The following is a 20903-nucleotide window of genomic DNA, read 5'->3' as shown; positions in this document are numbered from 1 at the left end:
GAGGAAACACTCGGGCTTGGCTTCGAACTGAGCACATACTAATGTGCGAACTTCAAAAAGTGGATAAGTGTAACATGAAAAAAGGGTGTTGTGTTCATAGACAACAGGTTCAGTTTGTGCTGCTGCACCTGCTTCTCTGTCTTCTGTGATCAGAGTATTCATGTCAAGTTGTCACTCCAATTAACAGGCCTCCACTTCAGCAGAAACCCACTTAAAATCAAGTATTAAAAAGAAAGGAGAAGTCTGGGTGTACTCCATCACAGCACACCCTGCTGGCGTCCATAGACAGTCCTCTGATGATGGTTTCTAGGTCAGTATCAGACAGCAACTCCTAAAACAATTTTACTTATTGAATCCATAAATGGTATGCAAATAAAACCTCAACATCACCCACTGGTGAAGGCTAGAGTTTGACTTTTTGCCCATTGACATCCCTGTAATCACTATAATGTTAATTCGGATGACGATTTTGGCGACGTTAAACAAAATGTACTTGCTGTAAAAACTGAACAGCTGGTACCTCATAGCTTAATAGAGGGCTTGATATGACTCAAACTGAGGGACAACGCACACTCATGTGGTAGTGAGTTGTTAGTCAGTATGTAGCCACACATTACCCTACACCCACTATGCCTGTTTTACTCAGTGTTACGCATAAATATTGCCACCGTACCACAGCCTGTGACCTCCAAACCCTGATATCAGCTTTCCCTTTTGTTTCCTCTTGTCCTGATGAGCTTTTCCTCCTCTCCATCTAATTTTGCTCCACCCCATTTATAGTATGTGTAATTAAGGTTATGAGGTTTTGGGTCAGCTGTACCACTGCTCCCCCCGTCTGTTTTCTTCTTTTGGGGGTTTCAGCTCACGATGGCATTTTTTATTCAGGCCAGCTCAGCTTGGCACAGATCAGATCATAAACGGGAGGAGAGGAGAGGGAGAGGCGCACGGAGAGATTCTGTAGAGATGGGAGTGGAGAGAAGCAGAGAAGAATAAGGCGTTATCCTCCTCCATGAGATTTTTGTCCTTGTGCGAGCGGGCCTTTGAGCACTCGAGCGGGGAGTCTTTACTGTATGGGGTCGACATCACTTGGGTGGCAGTTTTGCTGAAGTGAGGCAGTGCATCTTACTAAACCAGCCCTGCATGCCTGATAGAGAGACTTCTGCTCTTCTGTAGTCCAGTTTTCAGTCACAGTCAGTCATTACGGTATTTTGGATATATCTGCATCGGATGAGGCATTTGAAGCTAAGATGAGATTGTTTTCGTTTTTTGAAGCTGTTGGCTATTTTTATGACATCCTTACATAAAACATGACTGATTAATTTATTCAAATATTTGATGTGATTAGTTAGGTTGGTGAAGGCTCACGCAGTGCGATTAAAAATAAATGTTGCCTTGTATTTGCTTTTAAGCCGTACACTTCAACTTCGCAGAGTCGCAGAGTTGGAATAAAAGAAAGCAATTTGTCTTTCTTACATACACAATAACCAACAAAGGTATTTGTTTTAATCACGGAGCTTTAGTATATTTGTCATTATTAATGGTAGAGGAAGAGAATCAGTTGAATCAGATTTTTCGTTTGTTTTATTTAAAGGTTCCAGCTGTTAATCCCACTTAAGTGCTGCTAACGGTACAAATTATATCAGTTTTGTAGAAAATTAAAATAATAGACTCGTTCAGCCCAGAAAAATCACAGCGTGAGTTGCAGTTTAATTTCCACTTATTTTTACAAATGCGTAAAAGTATGGTACTGTATACTGTTATACTGCAAGATTATAATTAGAGAAGGCATATTGTCCTTCAGAGTTTTTGCTAGATCATTTTTAATCTGATTAGCACAGCTTCCAGGAAATGCAACGAGCCATGAATGTGTTTATTCCTACATTAGTAAATCTAATTGCTTGCAAATGAAATTCTGCAAAATGAGCAATTAAACTTCGGCTTCATGGCTTATTAAAAGCACCTTGTAAAGTAATGTTTCACGTTCACAGCTTGTCATTAAAATGCTTTGTGTGTGTCCTCGGCTCCCAAGGTATTGCCATAACCAACAGTGCAATAGCTTGAAACTGTCAGCAAGTATATGTCTGATATTGTTATCATGCACAATATTCAGAATTGTGGCCTATTCATCAAACCTAAGCACCTTTAAGTCATCCTAGTTCGGAGCAAGGGAGTGCAGTTATCACATGTCCTACCTCCTCAGGCAGGCCATTGCAGCTCATTCTGGTCACTTTTGGTTCTCAGTTTTGATTATAGGATATCCTCTGGATATCCCTACCTGAGCCATGACTTTAAGTTGTACAAAGCTCTACAACAGCTGCCTGTCAGGCTTCCATTTTTCTGACTTTTTGAGTTGTCAGGGCTTTTCCTTGTGTTTTATGGTTCCACACTGAAGGTTTTAGAGTTTGAAGCTGCTTGATGGAAATTGTCAGCTAGTCCATCAGCCTTGAGACTAAGAAGGTACTAGGAGGAAAATAAAGGTGGAGAAAGAGGACATACATGTCATACACACAGATCCCTGCCACCTTCCTAACTCTGGAGGTGCCACCCACAATAGCTTTGACGCAAGAGACCTCTGATGCTGTCCTGGGGTATTTTGGGTTGGATTCTATGGATTCTCACTCACACTGGGTAACACTGGAAACGCCGGAGGGCTCTTTGTCATGTCATGTTGTTGTACTGTGGTGAGGCACATTGTCCTGTCCTCTTGTGTCTGCAGCAGTGTTTAGTTGGTTGTCTAACATCCACATGAATCCATGTCTGAGGTTTGCCAGAAGGACATTGTTTTAACCTGATTTTTTTTAAGCCCGGGTCAGCCAAGGAAGAGTAGGGGCGACATATGCAACAGTGGTTTTATTGCTGTTCTTTGTGTATTGTCTAGCAGTACACTCTCTGCAAGGGTTAAATTGCATCATATCCCTAGTTTGCTTATTACTGTTTGGCATGTTACCACACCGTATGTATATACTTTCCTTTTAAACCATTTACGGCATCAAATTGAACTCTAAAGCTAACTTCTGGAATCTCCATAATGAAGTACAGATTTTTTTGTCTTTTTTCTGATGAAATTTCAAAAGCCACTAATTAGCTGCTACCCAGTAGATATTTATTGGCTGATGCAACACTGAAGTGAGGCTTTGGGTGGCCTTGTCTAGAGAAAGGTCAGCTAAAGAATGTGATAATGCCCACTGAGTAATGCCCATTGCATGTGAGGTCCAGATATGAGTGAATGAACGCTGAAACTTAGTTGTGCATTTTAATGAAGCGTTAATAACACAGAGGAGATGACCTTGCCTGGTGAAACAAATTGGCAATGCTAGCACGTAGCTACTGCTTAATGCAGACCCGTGTTTGGCGTGTAAAATTGCAATTCACATTTTCACATGCACACTTGGATACTCTATACTACATACACTACTGTACACACGCACACATCTACAGCCAGAGAAAAACTTATTAGCACACTCTCACTGAGAATTAATTGGGTTTCCTCACGCTTAAAATTAATTCCCTCCTTTATAATGTCCTATTTAAGAGTCATGGCAGCTAAATAAATAGAGGTGATGAATGGCTTGCATGGCAGTCAAAGGTGTTAAGCATACATGTGCGGGGTCCCTTACTCTTCCCTGTCTGACCTGGGCTTACCAAATCAAATTGAAGTTCAAAGTGTGCGTTTGTGTTTCTCATTCGTACAAATCATGTCGCATCTTCATCTCGTCTCATCACAAATGTCTGGGCTCGGGAGAGAGATGGAAACTTTAAGGGTTGGGGGATTAATTTTTGAGCCACTGTCAGTTATGTTTTATGTTTAAAGATTAGCATCAGCTGTTTTTATTGCTTTGCAGCACTGTCTGATCCAGTGATTTATACTGCCTCGGGTATTTAGAGACATTTTTATATTGACTGAGAGCACTGGTATACCTGCTTAAACAAAAAGCGTCAAGGCAGAGTATCAACCGAGCTCAAACAGAATTCTGAAGAAAAATGAGTCTGTGTCATGTGTGGCTGTATGCAGGCAGGACTGGAATGGTGGACCCAAAGTGCAGACTCTTGGATACGAAAAAGGTGCACTTGAAAACAGCTTTAATGGTGAACCAGACCAAAAACTAAACTGAAAAAATACAAAAAACTAACCAGGCTGGCAAACAGAACACACAGTACAGAATGAGGGTAGATCGCGACACGGACAGAGGAAAACACAGGGCTTAAAAACAGAGGGAGCAATCAGTGAATGAGAGACAGACGGGAAACACAGCTGGGGCAAATCAGGGCTAACGAGGCAAGGGAAGCAAAACCTGATACATTAACCCGAGATACGGACTTCAAAGTAAAACAGGAAATATAACACAGAGATGCAGACTTGAGAAGGGGATACAGCAACTAAGGAATACAGACAGAAGCCAAAAGACTAAAACTCTAACATAAACCACACAGAGAACCTAAACTCAGAACAACCCTACAAACCATTAGATATAATTAATCCAATCAAAGGACCAAAAACACAAAACCACTGGGTCGACGACCCAGCCCCCCTAACAGTCTGTTTTTCACAGGTAAATAAAAAAGATATATATAATATACTTTTACGACTATGTAGATAACAGTCGTTGTGACTGTAGAGTTGCATACAGTACTTATTTGTTGCATCACCCTGGATGAAATCTGCAGTACTGATAATATCTCTGAAATTATACATACATTTGTAATGCCAGACCAAAATTATTCAACGTGGAATACCTGAAAACAAAAACAAGCCCTGGCACAAAGCTTGAGAAAATCAGAGTTTCACCAGTTTAGTCCTTTTTTCTGGCACGAGTGGCCATGTTTGGATGAGAAGTGAGAATACAAATTTATGAGCTAACGCTAGCAAGCTACATCTATAGACTACACTGGCACACACACACCACATGATGCTAATGAGTGCTAAGTAATAGCAAAACTGAAACACAAACTTTGGCGACGTCAACACGATAACTTATCAAAATAAACCATGGAGTGGCTTCATTTTTTCCTGGACGTGTGCATTTGTTGTTCATGTTTCCCTTACATTTGAAGTCTACAAATGTGCTGAGATTGTGCATATAACACAAAATGAATCGTGTCTACTTTGTGTAGTTGTCTTTCTCAATGACTTTATTTGTTTGCCTGAAAATAACAAAGCTGTGACAGAAGTGAACAGCAGTATCACCTAAAAGAGCATTTTAACATCTCCACCTACGTTGGCAAAATGATCTTTTCCTGCTCACGGTTTATACCAAATACACGGCAGGCATCATGACTCAGTGTGATTTGTGCTCCGCGGCCTTACTGAGATGAATACAGCAAATGACAATTAAGACAAAACCTGTAAAGTCTTTTGCAATCAAGGAAAAACCCATTATCACTATTGAATACTTAAGACTAGCTTATTCTGCGTGATCTTCTTCTTTTTCATTTATTTATTTGTATTTCATTCTTTTGTCCAGTTGAATGCAGTCAGATTTCAAGGAGATTCGTTATTTGTTCTTGTGGCAAAACTCGTCTCTGCTCCACTGCAGCTTTGCTGTCTTTGCTGTTGTCTTGTGGTTGTCATGGCAACTGAAAAGTAAATTTGATACAATTTTGAAACATTCAATAAATGTTGACAAATTAGCTATAGAACGCGTCAGTTGTTCCCTGACAGACAGCACTGTTGTCTCTGGCAGTGGTAGTCACTGGTAAAACAAGCTTTTTTTTTTCACTGATTGTAAGCCAGCTGTCTCCTAATTGGTTCTCTCTTACAAATGCAAGGTTTAAACAGCAAGTAGGTTGGGCTTGTGAGCTCATGCTCAGTTTCTCAGACCAAATTGGTGATATCCACTCTCATGACCTTATAGAGCATGAAAGATGTGCCGTAACAGTACATCTACTGTATTGTATTGAGGAAGAGAAATCATAATACTGCCCCTTTAATTTCAATCATTGTTACAAACCGATAAAGTGACAAACTCAAGTTTAAATGGCAGACGCTTGTAAAAGTGGGCTGCAACCGCAGTAGGGCTGGGTATCGTCACTGATTTCTAGAATTGATTCGATTCCGATTCACAAGGTCCTGAATCGATTCGATCCACGATTCGATTTGAATCTGGGAAATTTTGCCTCAGACAGTCAGAAATATTATAACTCAGATCAGTACATTTACATATTTTTGTATCTATAAAAAGGAAGCTGACACGTTCCAGACTTTATCAAAGGTGTGAGCATCACAGCAGATGCCTTTGTGTCAAAGTAGCTGAAGATAAAACACAGAAAAACATGAAGGTGATTTTCCTGGCCTGGGATTTTATAAAAATATTCTGCAGTACATCAAAAACGAAAGAAAACCATTAATCAGCTTATGAACATTACCTCTGAAGTTACAGCGGTTTTATTAGAGACACAGCATTTTGCATTTTGTTTAATTTTAAAAAGTTTAAATTTGCTCAAAAGCCTATTGAACGGCAGAAATTAGGTTTTCTTTTCGGAAGTAAGTAAAAGTTAAAAAAAACATCGTCCGACAGCGCTGTAAACAGCGGTAGTCTTGTGCGTAACAAGCAAGCGAATAATGCAAAAACAGATTTTGGGGATAGACGGGAAACTGTTCTTGAAGTACACTGAGAGAGAGAGAGAGAGAGAGAGAGAGCTGTGCATGAAGTGTGATTTTATTGTGGTGGCAGCAAAACAGCAAAAGTCAGAGTGAATTCATGACGATGTTTATGTGAAGCTTAGTTTGGATCTTCTTTTGCTGCTGGTTCGGTCAATATTGTTTGGAGAGAGATAAAACTAACAGCTTTAGAATCAGCGCAAAAAGGGCGTAAACACAAAGCGCGGACCCGCCGAAACATCGGAATCAGCGAGCTGTCGGCTTTCAGCCCCGAGCGTGTCCGTGCTGTCGGGTGAGAAAGGCGACATCTCACGAAGTCTGATGCGCGCTTTGTGTTTACGTCTTTGTGCAGAAGCCGTGTTCCTGCTCTCATTTACTGTTTTAAATGTTTGGTGGTTGTCAAAATTTTGTGACGTTTCACCTGAGATTCTGAAATTTTGGGCAAAATAAATTTATATAAAAAAATCTATTCAGGATTTTAATGAATCGATATCACGTTCTCCAAGCCAGAATCGTTTTTAATCGATGAATCGATTATTAAAACCCACCCCTAAACCTCAGTCGATTTCACCTAGTTGAAGAAAAACTTAAATGAGAAACAGAGTTGTTGTCCTCACAGCCAGCAAAGACCGCAGCCAACCAGCATCAGAACTACTGTGTAAATGTTTTTCAGTGCCACACATACTCTATAAATAAAGCTGCAATATTTCATTTTTCTTGGTTAAAAACATTTTCTGGCTACTTTCACTGTCACCTTTGTTTGAAATGAGCCTTTCCTGTTGCTCTTTTCACTGTTTTCCTTTGGTAATATTGCAGTTTTCATATACCTTGCCTGATACGAGAACACAAACCGACTTTGGCATAAAGCTATTTTGTAAAATATTCAGGGAACCACAGATTTAATATCGTCGTCAACACTCTTGTCTTTATTACTCGAGAAATCTCCCCTCTTCTTTATGGCAGTGTGTGGCTTCTAAATGCGATGGGATAAAGTTAATGTATGAAGGTCAGCACTGGAGCAACACTGATGCTCAGCTCACCTGTCAGCCGGCAACGGCGCTCTTTCCAAGTGGCTGTGACAGCAGGTGTCCTCCATACAGCACAGTGTGTGTCACAGCTGTCAGTCTCCTGACAGAGACCTGTCCACAGCGTCCAGCCTGGTTAGGCAGACAGGCTGGGGAACACACACACAGACACACTGGATAGCTTGGCTGTATTTGCATGAACACACGCACGCACACACACGGAATAACATTGTGTCAAGGTTAGTTAGAGCTCATGACATTTGAATAGCAGGGAGGAAGGAGAACACATAGGATGGGAACTAATTTCACCTCCTCTCCCTCCATCATTCCTATCTCTGTTGGAAATTGTCCTGCTGTCCTTATCCATTATGTCTTAACTGGAGTGTGTTTGCCTTTTGTGTGATTTTCATATAAACTGACAATTAATTTTTTGTTTTCTGACTCCTACAATGATGTTTAAATGATTTTACACTGTACATAATTGTGTCCTGCAGAAGAGTGGTCCACGGTTTGATTAATTCAAGTTTTCTTCGTGTGTGTGTGTGTGTGTGTGTGTGTGTGTGTGTGTGTGTGTGTGTGTGTGTGTGTGTGTGTGTGTGTGTGTGTGTGTGTGTGTGTGTGTGTGTGTGTGTGTGTGTGTGTGTGTGTGTGTGTTTTTTAGGTGGCTGAGATGCATGGTGAATTGATAGAGTTTAATGAGCGCCTGTACCGTTTGCTCATGGCCAAAGACCACCTCATAATCCAGATGAGACAGGAGCTCATTGACCTGAGAGGACCGGTGAGTGGCACACAGCAACAGACGCGTCCTGTCTCGTCTGATTTCTCTGCGGGTTTTCTCCTTTTCTCTTCTTTGACTTGCCCACTGATTCTGTTTGATTTTCATTTCTACTTGGTCCTGTTTGTTTGTCCATCCCTCGGTTCATTTTCCCCAACAGTCGGCGGCGTCAATAATAGTTATCTTCTTTCTTATTTTCTGTTGGTGAGATTTGATTTTCTCCGGGAGACTTTCTCCTGATCTTGATGGCTATCGATGTTAATACTAAGTATCCATTGTTCTTGTTAGACAGTACACAGACAGAGCTACTTTTTCTCACTACTTTCTACACTAACAAGAAAAACGCACAGATTACCAACGTCTGGTCATGCTCTGGAGAGCCTAAAGCTGTCTAGACGTGCACACACACAGCCTGCCCACAGTTTGAGTTGGTATAGCTTCAGTGAAGGGAGCCCCAGGTAGCAGATAGGAGCTCTTATCCCTGAGCTTCAGCCCTGCTGTACTGGACTCCTGTGGGCGTGTGTGTGTTTTGTGCATGTCCATCTCTGTTTCCTAAGTGCTCCGTGCTTGCTACAACTCAGAGCTGCTGCAGACAGCCAAACCAGGGTCGCTGCCTCACTGATCCCTTTCTTGGTCTTGCTCATCTATTACCCTCTCTCTGTGCGTGCGTGCGTGTGTGCGTGTGTGTGTTTGATGAAAGCCTGGAGGCTGGCGGCCCAATTGCACTGGCTGTGGTGACAGTGTTTTTGCTTAGGTTTAGATAGGCTCTCTGGGAAATCTGAATAGCTGACATGCCAGCTCTGGGAGAGACAGGTTGGGGGAAGACACACAAGCTATCATATTCCCAACACTTCAGGCGACATTACATTAACTTGCATTGATTCCCTGGAGACTTACCCTAACCTTAGATATAAGCACTACTCACCCAACCATAACCTTATCAAAACCAAGCTGTCGCACCGTGAAATTTGATGATTTTTGTTACGGGCTCTTGCTTTATCCCGGCAACATGATTTTCTAAACAGATTTAGACACCCCCCCCCCCCCCCCCCCCCCCCCACACACACACACACACACACACACACACACACACACACACACAACATGAGTAACACAAGTACACTCACTCTCTTTCTCAATTCGATTGACTTCATTTCTCGAGGCTTTTATTGGCATGAAAGTGTCAAGAGACAAAATTGCCAAAGCATCAAAATGTAATTTGTCTGAGTGTTTGGACATTGCACAATAGCAGTAAATTGAATAGTATTAGAAGTTTAAGATTGATTACATAGTAATTACACACTGTATGTATGAATTGCAGGAACATCCTGCGTGTATGGATGCATGGGTATGCTGTGTATATCTTGGTTATTCGTTTCGCATGTTGATACATATTGTTGGGCAGGGGCAGTTGCTGTCTCCTTTCTTTCCCACGGCCATGTACACACATACTCTTTCTCATCCACAAGGCCAACATGTAGCACGTTTAATGTGGTTACTTCACCAACCTGGAGGCATGCATGCTTGATGAATACATACACAGGGAACACACTGGTGTAGGGATCACTGGTAGATGGATTCAGTGTTTTTTTGTGCGTATCTGATAACATATTTGTGCAGGAGTTTGTCCTGTATTTGAAATGAAAGTCCTCCTTTTGTTTGTTCCCTGCTCTTTAGCGTTCTTCCTCTCATTCATTTTTTTTCCAGGTTCCAGGTGATTTAAGCCAGACGTCAGATGACCCTAGCCTGTCAGATTTTGAGACGTAAGAACATTTCTCTATATCCCCCGTCCAACGCATCTTTCTCTCACCCCTTTCTATCCTCTCATAGTTTGATGTCTCTCACCCCTTTTTCTCCCTTTGCACTGTTTCCTCTGAGTTTACAACTAAATTAGATTTTCAGGTGTTTTACCAGAGTGAACTGCAAACAATGGTAGCTGTCCAAACACAGTGCTGACATACTGTTAATGTTGCCGCTGCTCGGGATAATGATGATGATAATGAAGACGGCGGTGAGAACTGTTTGTTGTTTGTGTCACTCAGGGCTCATCGCGCTCTCATCAACGTATGGATCCCCTCTGTGTTCCTGCAAGGCAGAGCTGCCAACGCCTACCACGTCTATCAGGTACACACAGCCACATTAATATCTCTGTCTGAGCCACGCGTTGTGTTTACCAGGCAAAACGAGTCATTTCATCAAAATATACCGATTTAAACATTGACTTTGATGTCTGATGTACAGACTGCTGTAGTTATAAGACAAAAATAACGTTTTAATTGGAATAGAAACGGTGGAAGGAAGTAATGGACAGAACAAGAAGTTAAAAGTTCATGGAGGCACAGAGCGAAGGAACAAAATGAGAAAGCTCTGAAATAATTACACATTCGCTCACGTGAGCATTAATAGCTCATCATCTGTTTTTATTCAAATTGTTTTGTTTGAAAGTTTTTTAATACCTAAAAATCTGTTTTCATTGGTTTGTGCCTGCCATACAAGAGTACTAGAAAAAAATACACTGAAATTAATAAAAACTGAACAGAAACGAGTAAATCCACCGTGTAAACAAAAAGTAAAACGGAAATAAAAATAAAAACTAGTCAGAAAATACAAAACTGTAACAACTCTAACAGTCCATAACAGAAACGAATGCTTCAGCTGGGATTCGTTGACCACATAAATCAATACTGTGCCTCATCAGAAAGAGGGGGAGATGACTAAGGTAGAAGCTGGCATACATCAGGAAAAAAATCGCATAGTTCACATTTTTGTTGAAACTAATTATCCGATGAATCTGGGATCATTTCTAATGTTGGTACATGGTGGGCGTCTGTACCGGATATCAATCTAACATGGTCCTGGCTTCATCATCATCACATCTGAACTCCATCTTCAGGAACATAAAGTTACTGAGCTTCTGCAATCATACATACGAGTATAAATCCTGTGACAAATTCAACCTGTGAGTTGCTCTTTAAGCTTAGAAAAGGTTTGTCTAGAAACGCCAAGAAATAAAAGGCTAGCTGTCGCTTTTTTTGGGGGGCAGTCTGTGCTCCAAGATGGCTGTGTGTCCCTCGTCATCGATTGGTGCCCTGCCAGAACTGTTGCAGACCTAAATAAGTCCCAGAATGCTCACTGCGCTTCCCACTCGAGCCTGCCATTTCTGAGTTTGCAATCAAGTTTGGTCAGAACTTTAAGCGTTTACACCGATAATAATAAAGCAACTCCACTTAACTAAAATAGTGTTTCCAGAGCTCTGTGCCAGGTACTTATCTAAGTAAGGTGTGTTGGGAACTGGACTCGAGAGCAGCTTAACAAACCGAACTGCTGCTGCTTCTTGTATCTGTCAAGTTATCGAGCAAAGTAGACAACGGCACCTCATTCCCTCTGTGGCTGTTTTACTGTGTCTGTCACATTAACAAGGTGTTACACCTCAGCTCTCTCGCCGTGGCTGTCCCCTGCTTCCCCCATGTGAGACAGAAACACACACATACTCAGACATTAAGTCCCATGGTTGAGCTTCATCAGACAGACAAACTCACACACACACACACACCTGCCTGCTCAGGTGTTTACACAAACCTGCACTATTGGAGATGAGACAAAAACTGATGCGCACACACACACACAAGTGCTGCTACAGTGGACACCTTCTTCACGCTGCACAAATACACCTGTCAGACAGAAAAGTGCATGTGTGTACACACTGGTATTATCTGCTCTGTAGCCAGGAGGTACAGCTGTAATGTTAGTCAGTGAAAACCATATGGGACAGGAAGAGACAGGTGACACATCCTTAGCTGTAACGGATAGGCAGGAGTGACTGGCTACCATCTCAGCTTGGCTCAACTTATACATAATAGATGTAAATTCCCAATTCAGGACTCAAACTTTTAGCTGTGTGACATCTTTTTGAGCCAGACTGTCTCCGTCCTCTCAGCAGGACTGATGCGTGACAAAGGCAAATGAGACGCATTGTTTTAATTTCTCTCCTACCCGCTCGCAGCTTCACGCCGCACGGGGCAGTGCCTTTATTCTGCATTATGCATGCACAGTAATAAATGTACCACCAAACACATGATGGCAATAATTTAGAATTATCATTTGCTGCTAGTAAAATGCTCAGTGGAAAGTGGCCCACATTCAAACTGCTGTGCAGTGTTGGGTGAAGTGAGTCGTTCAATGCAGTTGGTAACTTTTATATTCGGGTGACTGCTTTGTAATTGTGCTCCCATAAAGACAGGTTGTTGTTATTTTTTGCAAGAAATAATTACAGACTGTTAAGCACTACACCCAGTTTGAGCCTCTCGTTTCTGGATATATTGTTCAACAAACAATAAAAAAAGTCGTAGTCTTTACGAGAGTCTAAAGATATTTTTTTTATGCCTGTGGGAATCCCACGCTTTCAACTGAATGCGATGTAATGGTTGGTTAAAAGTAGGTGAACCGCACACAGGCATGTACAGCGCTGCAGGCAATTATTAGCATCCACCTGCAGTTGCGGATTTATGGATGGACTCCAGTATTGAAGCTGAGCATTTTCCATGTGTTGTGCTAATTTAGCCTAATTTCTCCATCTGAAAAATGGTCTCTGAGAGACTACTGTCCAGCCCTGGAGCTGGTATAAAGCACAACCCATCTGGTGTATTGGATACTTCCATTCACAGAGCTATATTCGTCTAATGGCTCCCTGTGGAAACGGCTTTTGTTCTTAGACAGGTTAATGGATGGCCAAGGTTACTGGAGTCATTGTTGTTAAGGTGAGGCTGTTGTGGTGATTGAACACTGAGCCAACAGTCTTAAAGACCTGAGGGTATCATGAGGAAATGGCAGGGGTCTCTTTAAATTACCCTCAAGCGAGTGCAAAGATTTTTTTGGGTCTTTTTTTCCTTCATTGTTGCACTCGCGCACACACTCATATGCTTGCAAAATTGAACCAATGATGCGAGCAATGAGCCATAGCCAAAGCTGGCTTTTGTAAGGCTTGGAGAGTGAATGGGATTTCAGAAGCCTGAGCCCGAGTTAGGTCACGGCAACCTTGTGGTGAAAATAAGCTCGCTAGGAGCTCTATACTGCTGCTAAACCCATCCAGAGAGGTGGAAGCGCTGATCTAACCATCGCATCTCATAGCGCGTCTGCCTCCTTGCTTCATTCTCACTGTCCTCCTTTTCAGCCTGCATATCTGTCTCACTCCCCCTGCCAGATTGCATACCATTATGACAGGGGTAAGCCTACTTGTACTCCATTTTCGTCTTTGCATGTCCTCAGAGCCCCTTTTTCCCCCCTCCAAGATTTCTAAAATGACTTCCATCTGAAGTGTGGTACGGCCATTGGACAGACAGACAGAGATGAAGAGAGAGACTGATGGATTTGCTCCATTATAAGTTGGGTTCTGCTCTTTGTGCGCCTCTGGGCCTTTATTCTTCCATCATTCCGTCCCTTTACTTTCCCCTTCTGAACTCATAATGAGAGAATTATACCGGCCGTGGCAAATCACTGACTCGCTCCCACACAATCCCAACAATAGAGGCTATTAAAAGAGAATGAGAGAACGCATGGTTTGCACACCGGCAGCGAGCACAAGCGGTGATTTCTGTGTGCGCGTGAACGTCTGTGCTTTTCATTACCTGTGTATCCTGGACCAGCATTGTGTTGTGAAAAGAGCATCAGTCAGAGGCTGATGAGGAACTCTCCTCCAAAGAAGTGTCTGTGCTGGCTGCTTGTGTGTTATGGGATCCTTGTGCTTGCAACAAGGCTGTCAGCGAAAAGTAGAAGAAACAAACACTCTGGGAAAGACATCTTAGAACTAAATGTAAGGTATTTGCCTCTGGAGATGGCGGTGTCAGTGGTTTGGTAAATTGGTCCGCCACTTTTTGTCTGCGGCTTTCATTGGACTGTTTTTTCTTTTCTTTTTTTTTTGTAATGGAGAGACTGCTGTTACATTTAACAATGCCAGATACATCAGAGTAGACGGATTAAAACGTGTGGACCCAGGCAACCAAATACCTGCAAAACTAATGGCGCACCTTTGTCATTGCTGAAAGCACTAACTTTGTGGATTCTTCACTGGTTGCCTAGTTACGGGTCCTGACCAAGAAATGTTCAGGGACATAACACCCTATTGATCTTTCAATTCAAAAAAAGTTACTGTGCCTTTTGGAGATATTACTTAGGCCAGATAAAATAAGTGTTGTTGTTTTCAATGCAGTTCCACAAATTAATCTAATAGGATGTAATAAAGATGTGTCATGATGGGTCAGGGTATGAGAGCAGGGGCTATAGAGAAATAACAAATTCATCGCATGCATTGCATTGGGACATTCTGACAATCATATTTGTTCTCTTGCAGTCTGTTGTGCAATCTGTGAGGTATCAGATGATGCAACGTGCTGCACACTACGACTGTGCCATACTATGCCTCTTTTTGCAATAAAGTTTTTAACACATCATTTTCATGGCAAAGTGTGACAAGAGTGAAGCTGGGAAGCTTTTAGCCTTAGGTTAGGCGCCATAGCTCATTTTTTGCTCACATACAATAAAAGATAAAAGCCTTGTGCCATTTAGCTCAAAAGTATTTTATGTTATTTCTTGTCAGACACTCTAAAGTAGTCCTGCTGAGAAGCTTGCTGCTGTCTGATGGGAGCTTTCAGTTTGTTGATTATGAGGCGTCATACCTGTGGTGTAGATGAAAGATATGCTCTTTGTATCACAGCAGCATTTACCTATGATAAAGTTTTATCTGCTAACAAAGCAGAAACGGGTATTATCATCATGAGCTGACTTTTTTTCAGTAAAGCAATAACTTCAGTAAATTTGCATGGGCTGTGACATATAATTGCGAAAGCTAGTCTGGGACCTTTCCAACCAAAATGCTGAAAATGGGAAGTTACACCTCAGTTTACATCAAAAGAAGGAGAAAAGTTGCATAAAAGGAGCTTTTTAAACACCACTTTTGTAACTCCAAAGGCAAGAAGATTCTTAAGTTGTTTTTTTTTCTTGGGGTTTTAGCTGGAAATAGTCCAACAAATGCACCGTTCACTTCAAAGTTTTTGAATATAGCCCCTCATCATCTTCCTTTCCAAATCTCTTTTTAAAAATTGCTCTTTCTGCTTTCCTCTCCTTTGCTTTTTTTTATCTATCTGTTGTTCTTTTTCTTTTCATCAGTCTTGCTGTTTTACTTTTCCTCCAATTACTATTTTTCTCCTTTACTGGTTTAATCCTCTTTCACCTATTAATTTTCTATTCATTGATTCTAGTGCTGCTGACAAAGTCCAGGACAAAATGCTTGGGATCTTTCCACCTCCACAGCAATTTAATACTAATGCATCATAATTTTAAACTCATACAACTTCCCAGATGAGACAAAGATAACATGAACAGGGGGGACAGCAAACTGACAAAACTGCAAAGTAGATGCACAGATGCCTACATCTGTGCGTCCATCCATAAACTCAAACACAATCCAGGCATCAAGAACAAATGTAACATCCTGTAGTTTGAAGTGAGTCCAATGGAAAATGCTGGAGTTGAGAGCTGGTGTCTCCAGTCCGCGTTAGCCGTTTTGCATATAGATTCAATAGATATACAGTATCTGCACATACAAGAGGAGCACGTCTCTTTGATCAGCCAAATGCTGCACCTATAATTGCAGTGCTGAAAACTCAGTTATGCTAATCTGACTGGAAACATCTACTGTTCTCTTCTTTCGTCTGTCCCTCACACTGTTGCTCTTTTTCCACAAAACGGCATTAAATTATGTATGAAATATATTTTTTGCAAGCAGCGAGGCTGTGCGTGTGTGTGTGTGTGTGTGTGTGTGTGTGTGTGTGTGTGTGTGTGTGTGTGCGAGTGTGTGTGTGCGTGTGTGTGTGTGTGTGTGCGCGTGTATGCACTCTAAGCCATCAGAGGTAATTTTATTCAGCAGAAGGTTCTGCCTGCTTCAGAGGTCTTGTGTATTTCTTGAGCTCAAGATAATAAGAAGAGGGTGTGATGGAGATGAGGTGTAGACTGTACACACCATAAGAAATGAGAAATAGTGTTGCTCTTTTTTTCTTTTTCTTTTTTTTTCCTATTAGTTGGGTAACAGGGAGGCTCGGATTGGGTCCACTGGTCATTGCTGCTCCACTCTCCTGGGTTGAAAAGCTGTTTTGCAGTTAAATTTACAGGCTTCTTTTCCTGAGAAGTTTTTAAACAGACCATAGCTAGTTAAAACTGCTTGAGCTACAAAGCTTGCTTTGCCATTTATGGCAACTGGAACTAATAAAACAGATCTCAAATGTCAGCAGATAAACAGCAACGATAATGCAGACACAACAATGCTAGACACTCAAAACATCGGTAAGTAAATATAACCTTACCTGCTTTGTAGTGCACTCAAAGCTAAGTTAAAGTGATGATACCGTTTCCATGCTGCCATCTGCTCCAGCCCTGTGTCTTCCCCCTGCTCTCTCTCAGCTTTCAAGTCCACTTTAAACTGTAACAAAGGCCAGAAAATGCTTAAAAATGATCCCAGAAAATACTGTTGATGGTGATAAATTACAGATTACGGTTGTTAGTTAACTGACCACATCGACTGTTAATCTGATTACAAGGGATGCATCTCTAAAAGTAATATGTAATTATCATTAAGTCCATTAATTTTACTGCAGTTCATTAAAGTTCATTAATTATATTTGTTATTATCTACTTTGTGTATGCTCATCTTCAAGCCTGTTCAAGCAGAGTCTCAATTACAGAAATAGCAGTTACATAAACCTTGTTTAACTTGCTTCTCTCAAAGACTTTAATGTATATAAACTATATAAATCAGCGCATCTGTGAATCTTTGATACGTCCTTGAAACTCTTTCAGATGTGTGCACAGCTGCCTTCAATGGACTGCTATCCCCCAGAGACATGCAAACTGGGAACTGTGTTAACACCTTTAATTTCTGTGTTATCCACTGGATATAGCTAGGAAGACTCATGGCTACTGAGCCGGCATGCCCTACATCCAGACCTGCTCCACGTGAGCAGCTCTGATTAGCCGGAGGCTTAATCTGCATTGCTGGACTGCTTTCCCTGTGCAGATGAGATAGTACATCCATATGTATTAAATGTGATCTTTCAGCATGTGCAGATAGCTGTGCATGTTTGTTGGTGTTGCATTTAAAGACACATGAATATCGCTGATCATGAGCTTGCAGGATTTTTTTGTGTGTGTGTATTGTCACACACACACACGTATTGGACTCTGTATGGATGTGCACGTGAGTGATTATGGTTATGATAATGGCTGGTTGGTGAAAGAGCGAGATAACGGTTATGTTGATGATGGTAATGATGAATGTTTTACAAAGATGATGATGATAATTACAATCGTTGTCTTCGTCTTACATCCATCAGTCATAGATTAAACACCCTCGGGAAGACGCAGAGGCTGCTTTTGCTGCTGTACACTGCAGCACAGGCACCTCATCAATTTCAGCATCAGTGTAATTTACATTACATTTCCATTTTAGGCACTTAAGTTAGTGCTCTTATCCAGAGCATTTCACAGTGGGGAGGTTGAGCTTCAGTGTCTCATTCAATAGTACTTAAATAAAATGCATTTCTGTGGAAGGACACGGGCATTGGCAGGAGTAGGGATGAGGCTGTGACCTTCTGACTTGAGGGGGAGAACAGAAAATGCAACACCTGCATAATGCATAGGAAAAGAGTAAAACTGGAATTACCAGTTCGCCTCAACTAGAGCCTGTACAAATATCTTTAGATGGGAAAGGCAAAAGGTTTCTGGTGTAACGAATTAGGATGATTAATTTTCTCAACTTGCAGTTTTATTCGATTCAGTTTTATCTGCACTAAACGTTATTTATCATAACTGCAAGCCCCCATGAAGGAGATTTACCTCTAGCTGTGCCTGTGGGTAGCGTCATTTGCAGGAGAAACTATAGGATGGAGTTTCCTCCTTGCTAAAACTGTCCAAACAAAAGATATTGTATCTCACAAAGATATTGTTGCACTTTTATTTGCAAAGATCAATCCACACACTGCTTTATGAAGGCAGTTCAGAATAGGCTGAATTTTTATTTTATTTTATCTTATCATACACCTCTTACTGTTTGGCTTGCACAGCACCTGTTTCTGGATTTAACCCTTATAAACATAGCAAAGCAACACTGAGCTCTTGAAAGGCACCCAGCAGTATGGGCTAAGCCCTGCTGCGGCACTTGATCAGTGACCTACCCGCCAATAAACACTTCAAAGTGTGTCTTTGCAGGTGGAAATGGGATGTGGGGGGCTGGGAACTTTCTCCCTGAGGGTGATGGGGAGGTTGGACTGATGGAAGGATTTGGATGGTGACGTCGTTTGGTGGAAGGAGTCAGAAGGGAATGTGGTAATCTCTGCTTTAGCCTCCAGATATCTGATTAGATCTCTGAGCTGGAACATAATTTGTCAGACTGCCTCATCTCCCTGCTTTCTTCTCCCCTGATAACCTCAATTTATATTTACACATTTATTTGTGTCTCCAGTTGTCTGCCGCTTCCTCTTGGCTCCATTTTCCTGATACTCCTCTTTCCCCTCCCCTCTTTTTTTGTCTCATTCAGCTCTAATTTGCACTGCATCATCCACTGCGTGGCCTATCCTTCAATCACTTGATCTCTGACTTCCTTACTATGCTGAAAACCCTTTCTCACAAACTGTCAGTGACTCATTTGTTCATGCGAGTGTATGTGTGTGAGTGAGGAGTGGTGGTGGTGGTGTGGGACACACAAATACGAAGAGTGGGAGGGAGAGCGCTGACAGGTGAAGGAAGTGGGAGATGAAGAGAACAGCGTAAGGGAAGCAATTGTGATAAAAAGATGGCGATAATAGCTGCGGCATGTCCCATTTTCCTCCTGCTGTGGCGTCACTCAGTTTCTCCTGGGTAGTTTCCAACTTCGATGTTGAGTGCTCATATCTGGTTACCACCTGCCGGTTTTCGAGAAAGAACTTTAGCTGATTGCTCTGGTGATTAAAAAGCTCCATGTCTGACGTGTCGATGGCTGTTCTGTGTTAGGAATAGATCAATTCGGACTGGAAAACACGGTGGAATAATTCCTATAGGCCTTACGAGTCTTAGGTTACGTTTATGATGATAGCAAGAGTTTTACCACCTTATTACAGACCACACTGAGGCATTGTCATGTGTTATTACTTGCTTTTCGTGTCATCCGTTTTGATTTCATTTTGAATGTTTTGTTTCAGTTTTGTTTGTGCAGTTTTAGCTTGGCTAGCAAGGCGCATCCATAAGTACAGGACATGTCAGACTGTATAGATTAAGAAGAAGAATACAGAGTATACATACAAATGAAGGATGAGATGATTCGACCCTGTCTTGCATATGTTACTAGGCAAAAGTTTGTGCTATGATGCAATTTACTGTTGAAGTCAATTAATGTAGCTGTCCACCCACTGTAACACAAAACCAGGAGGTTTATTTTCCACTTCCAGGATGAAAGGTAATACCAGCGAGAGCACAGAATTAGACCTTGCTCATATTCAGCGATGGATTTAATCTGCTCTAATTAGTGGACTGATATCATCTCAACATGTAAAAACTGTATTCATATAAGTCCTGCTTATGTTGTCTTTGTATATGTTACACTTATGCTTTTTTCTCTGCTAGTTTTTGGTCACAGCTTTTGTCCTGATAATCCTGAGTTATTAACTCATTCACTGCCATTGACGTCTATAGACGTCAATTACGTTTTTCAATGGGAGGGGCCAGAATACAACCTCGGGCAGCTTGTCAGTGAATTTTATTTTTTCATATATTTGTAAATAAATAGTTTTGATAAAACATAACCTTTCTCAGTGTTATTTCTGTTTTATAGAAGTGAAAAACTATTTTATATGTTAGAGGTGTCACAAAGCAAGAAATATTAGTGTCAAAGGCACTTTGCTGCTTGAAATGTATTTTTCACAAAAAGCTCGTTTTCTCCCTTTTTTTGGTCAAAACAGGCATTTTTGGTGGAACCCACCTCTCTTCTACAGCTGATTACTAAAGAATGGAAAATGGTAGAAACAAGCTTTTTTTTTTTTTTTGGATGAAAGAAGAGAGTCTGTTCTTCATTTTGGTAGGTTCAGCGTTTTCTGTGGCTCTTCAAAAATGAGTAAAAATGCTCAAAAACCCTGGCAGTGGGGAGTTACCTGATTTGAAAATGGCTGGCAGTGAATGAGTTAATAAAACTCAATACTACATGTGGTCTCCAGGTGGAAACCAGAATGGAAGCAAAGCTCCATTAGCACCTAATTACACATTATAGCATATTTACTGTTTGTTTTTTAACCCAGATCAGAAGAAAGTACCAAAGAACACAGACTGTGTGCCCTTCCTCATGCAGATATCCGTTTGAAGAGTTTAATCAGGGTTGACTTTTTTTGGATACTGGAAACTGCAGTTTTTGGTTCTTGTGTTGTGCCTTTATTTTTCAGCTCTGAGGTTACTGCTTTTGTCACAGATGATTAGGCCTCCTTAAATCTTGGCT

General features: G+C 41.4%; 1 protein-coding gene across 2 annotated transcripts in view; it reads left to right on the top strand.

The window, feature by feature from the left end:
- snx29 (sorting nexin 29) overlaps positions 1-20903 on the top strand; it is a 141685-nt gene that overhangs the window by 88675 nt on the left and 32107 nt on the right. Inside the window, exons 16-19 of one of the 2 annotated variants that reach the window (XM_026179079.2) lie at positions 8285-8401; positions 9720-9746; positions 10106-10161; positions 10441-10522. In XM_026179079.2, the coding sequence (XP_026034864.1) occupies positions 8285-8401; positions 9720-9746; positions 10106-10161; positions 10441-10522 (282 nt within the window). The remainder of the gene's footprint in view (positions 1-8284; positions 8402-9719; positions 9747-10105; positions 10162-10440; positions 10523-20903) is intronic. The other variant, XM_026179080.2, reaches the window with a different exon arrangement.

This window comes from Astatotilapia calliptera, chromosome 8, assembly GCF_964374335.1.
Source record: "Astatotilapia calliptera chromosome 8, fAstCal68.1, whole genome shotgun sequence".
Taxonomy (NCBI): domain Eukaryota; kingdom Metazoa; phylum Chordata; class Actinopteri; order Cichliformes; family Cichlidae; genus Astatotilapia; species Astatotilapia calliptera.
This window is presented reverse-complemented; position numbering and strand designations above follow the sequence as displayed.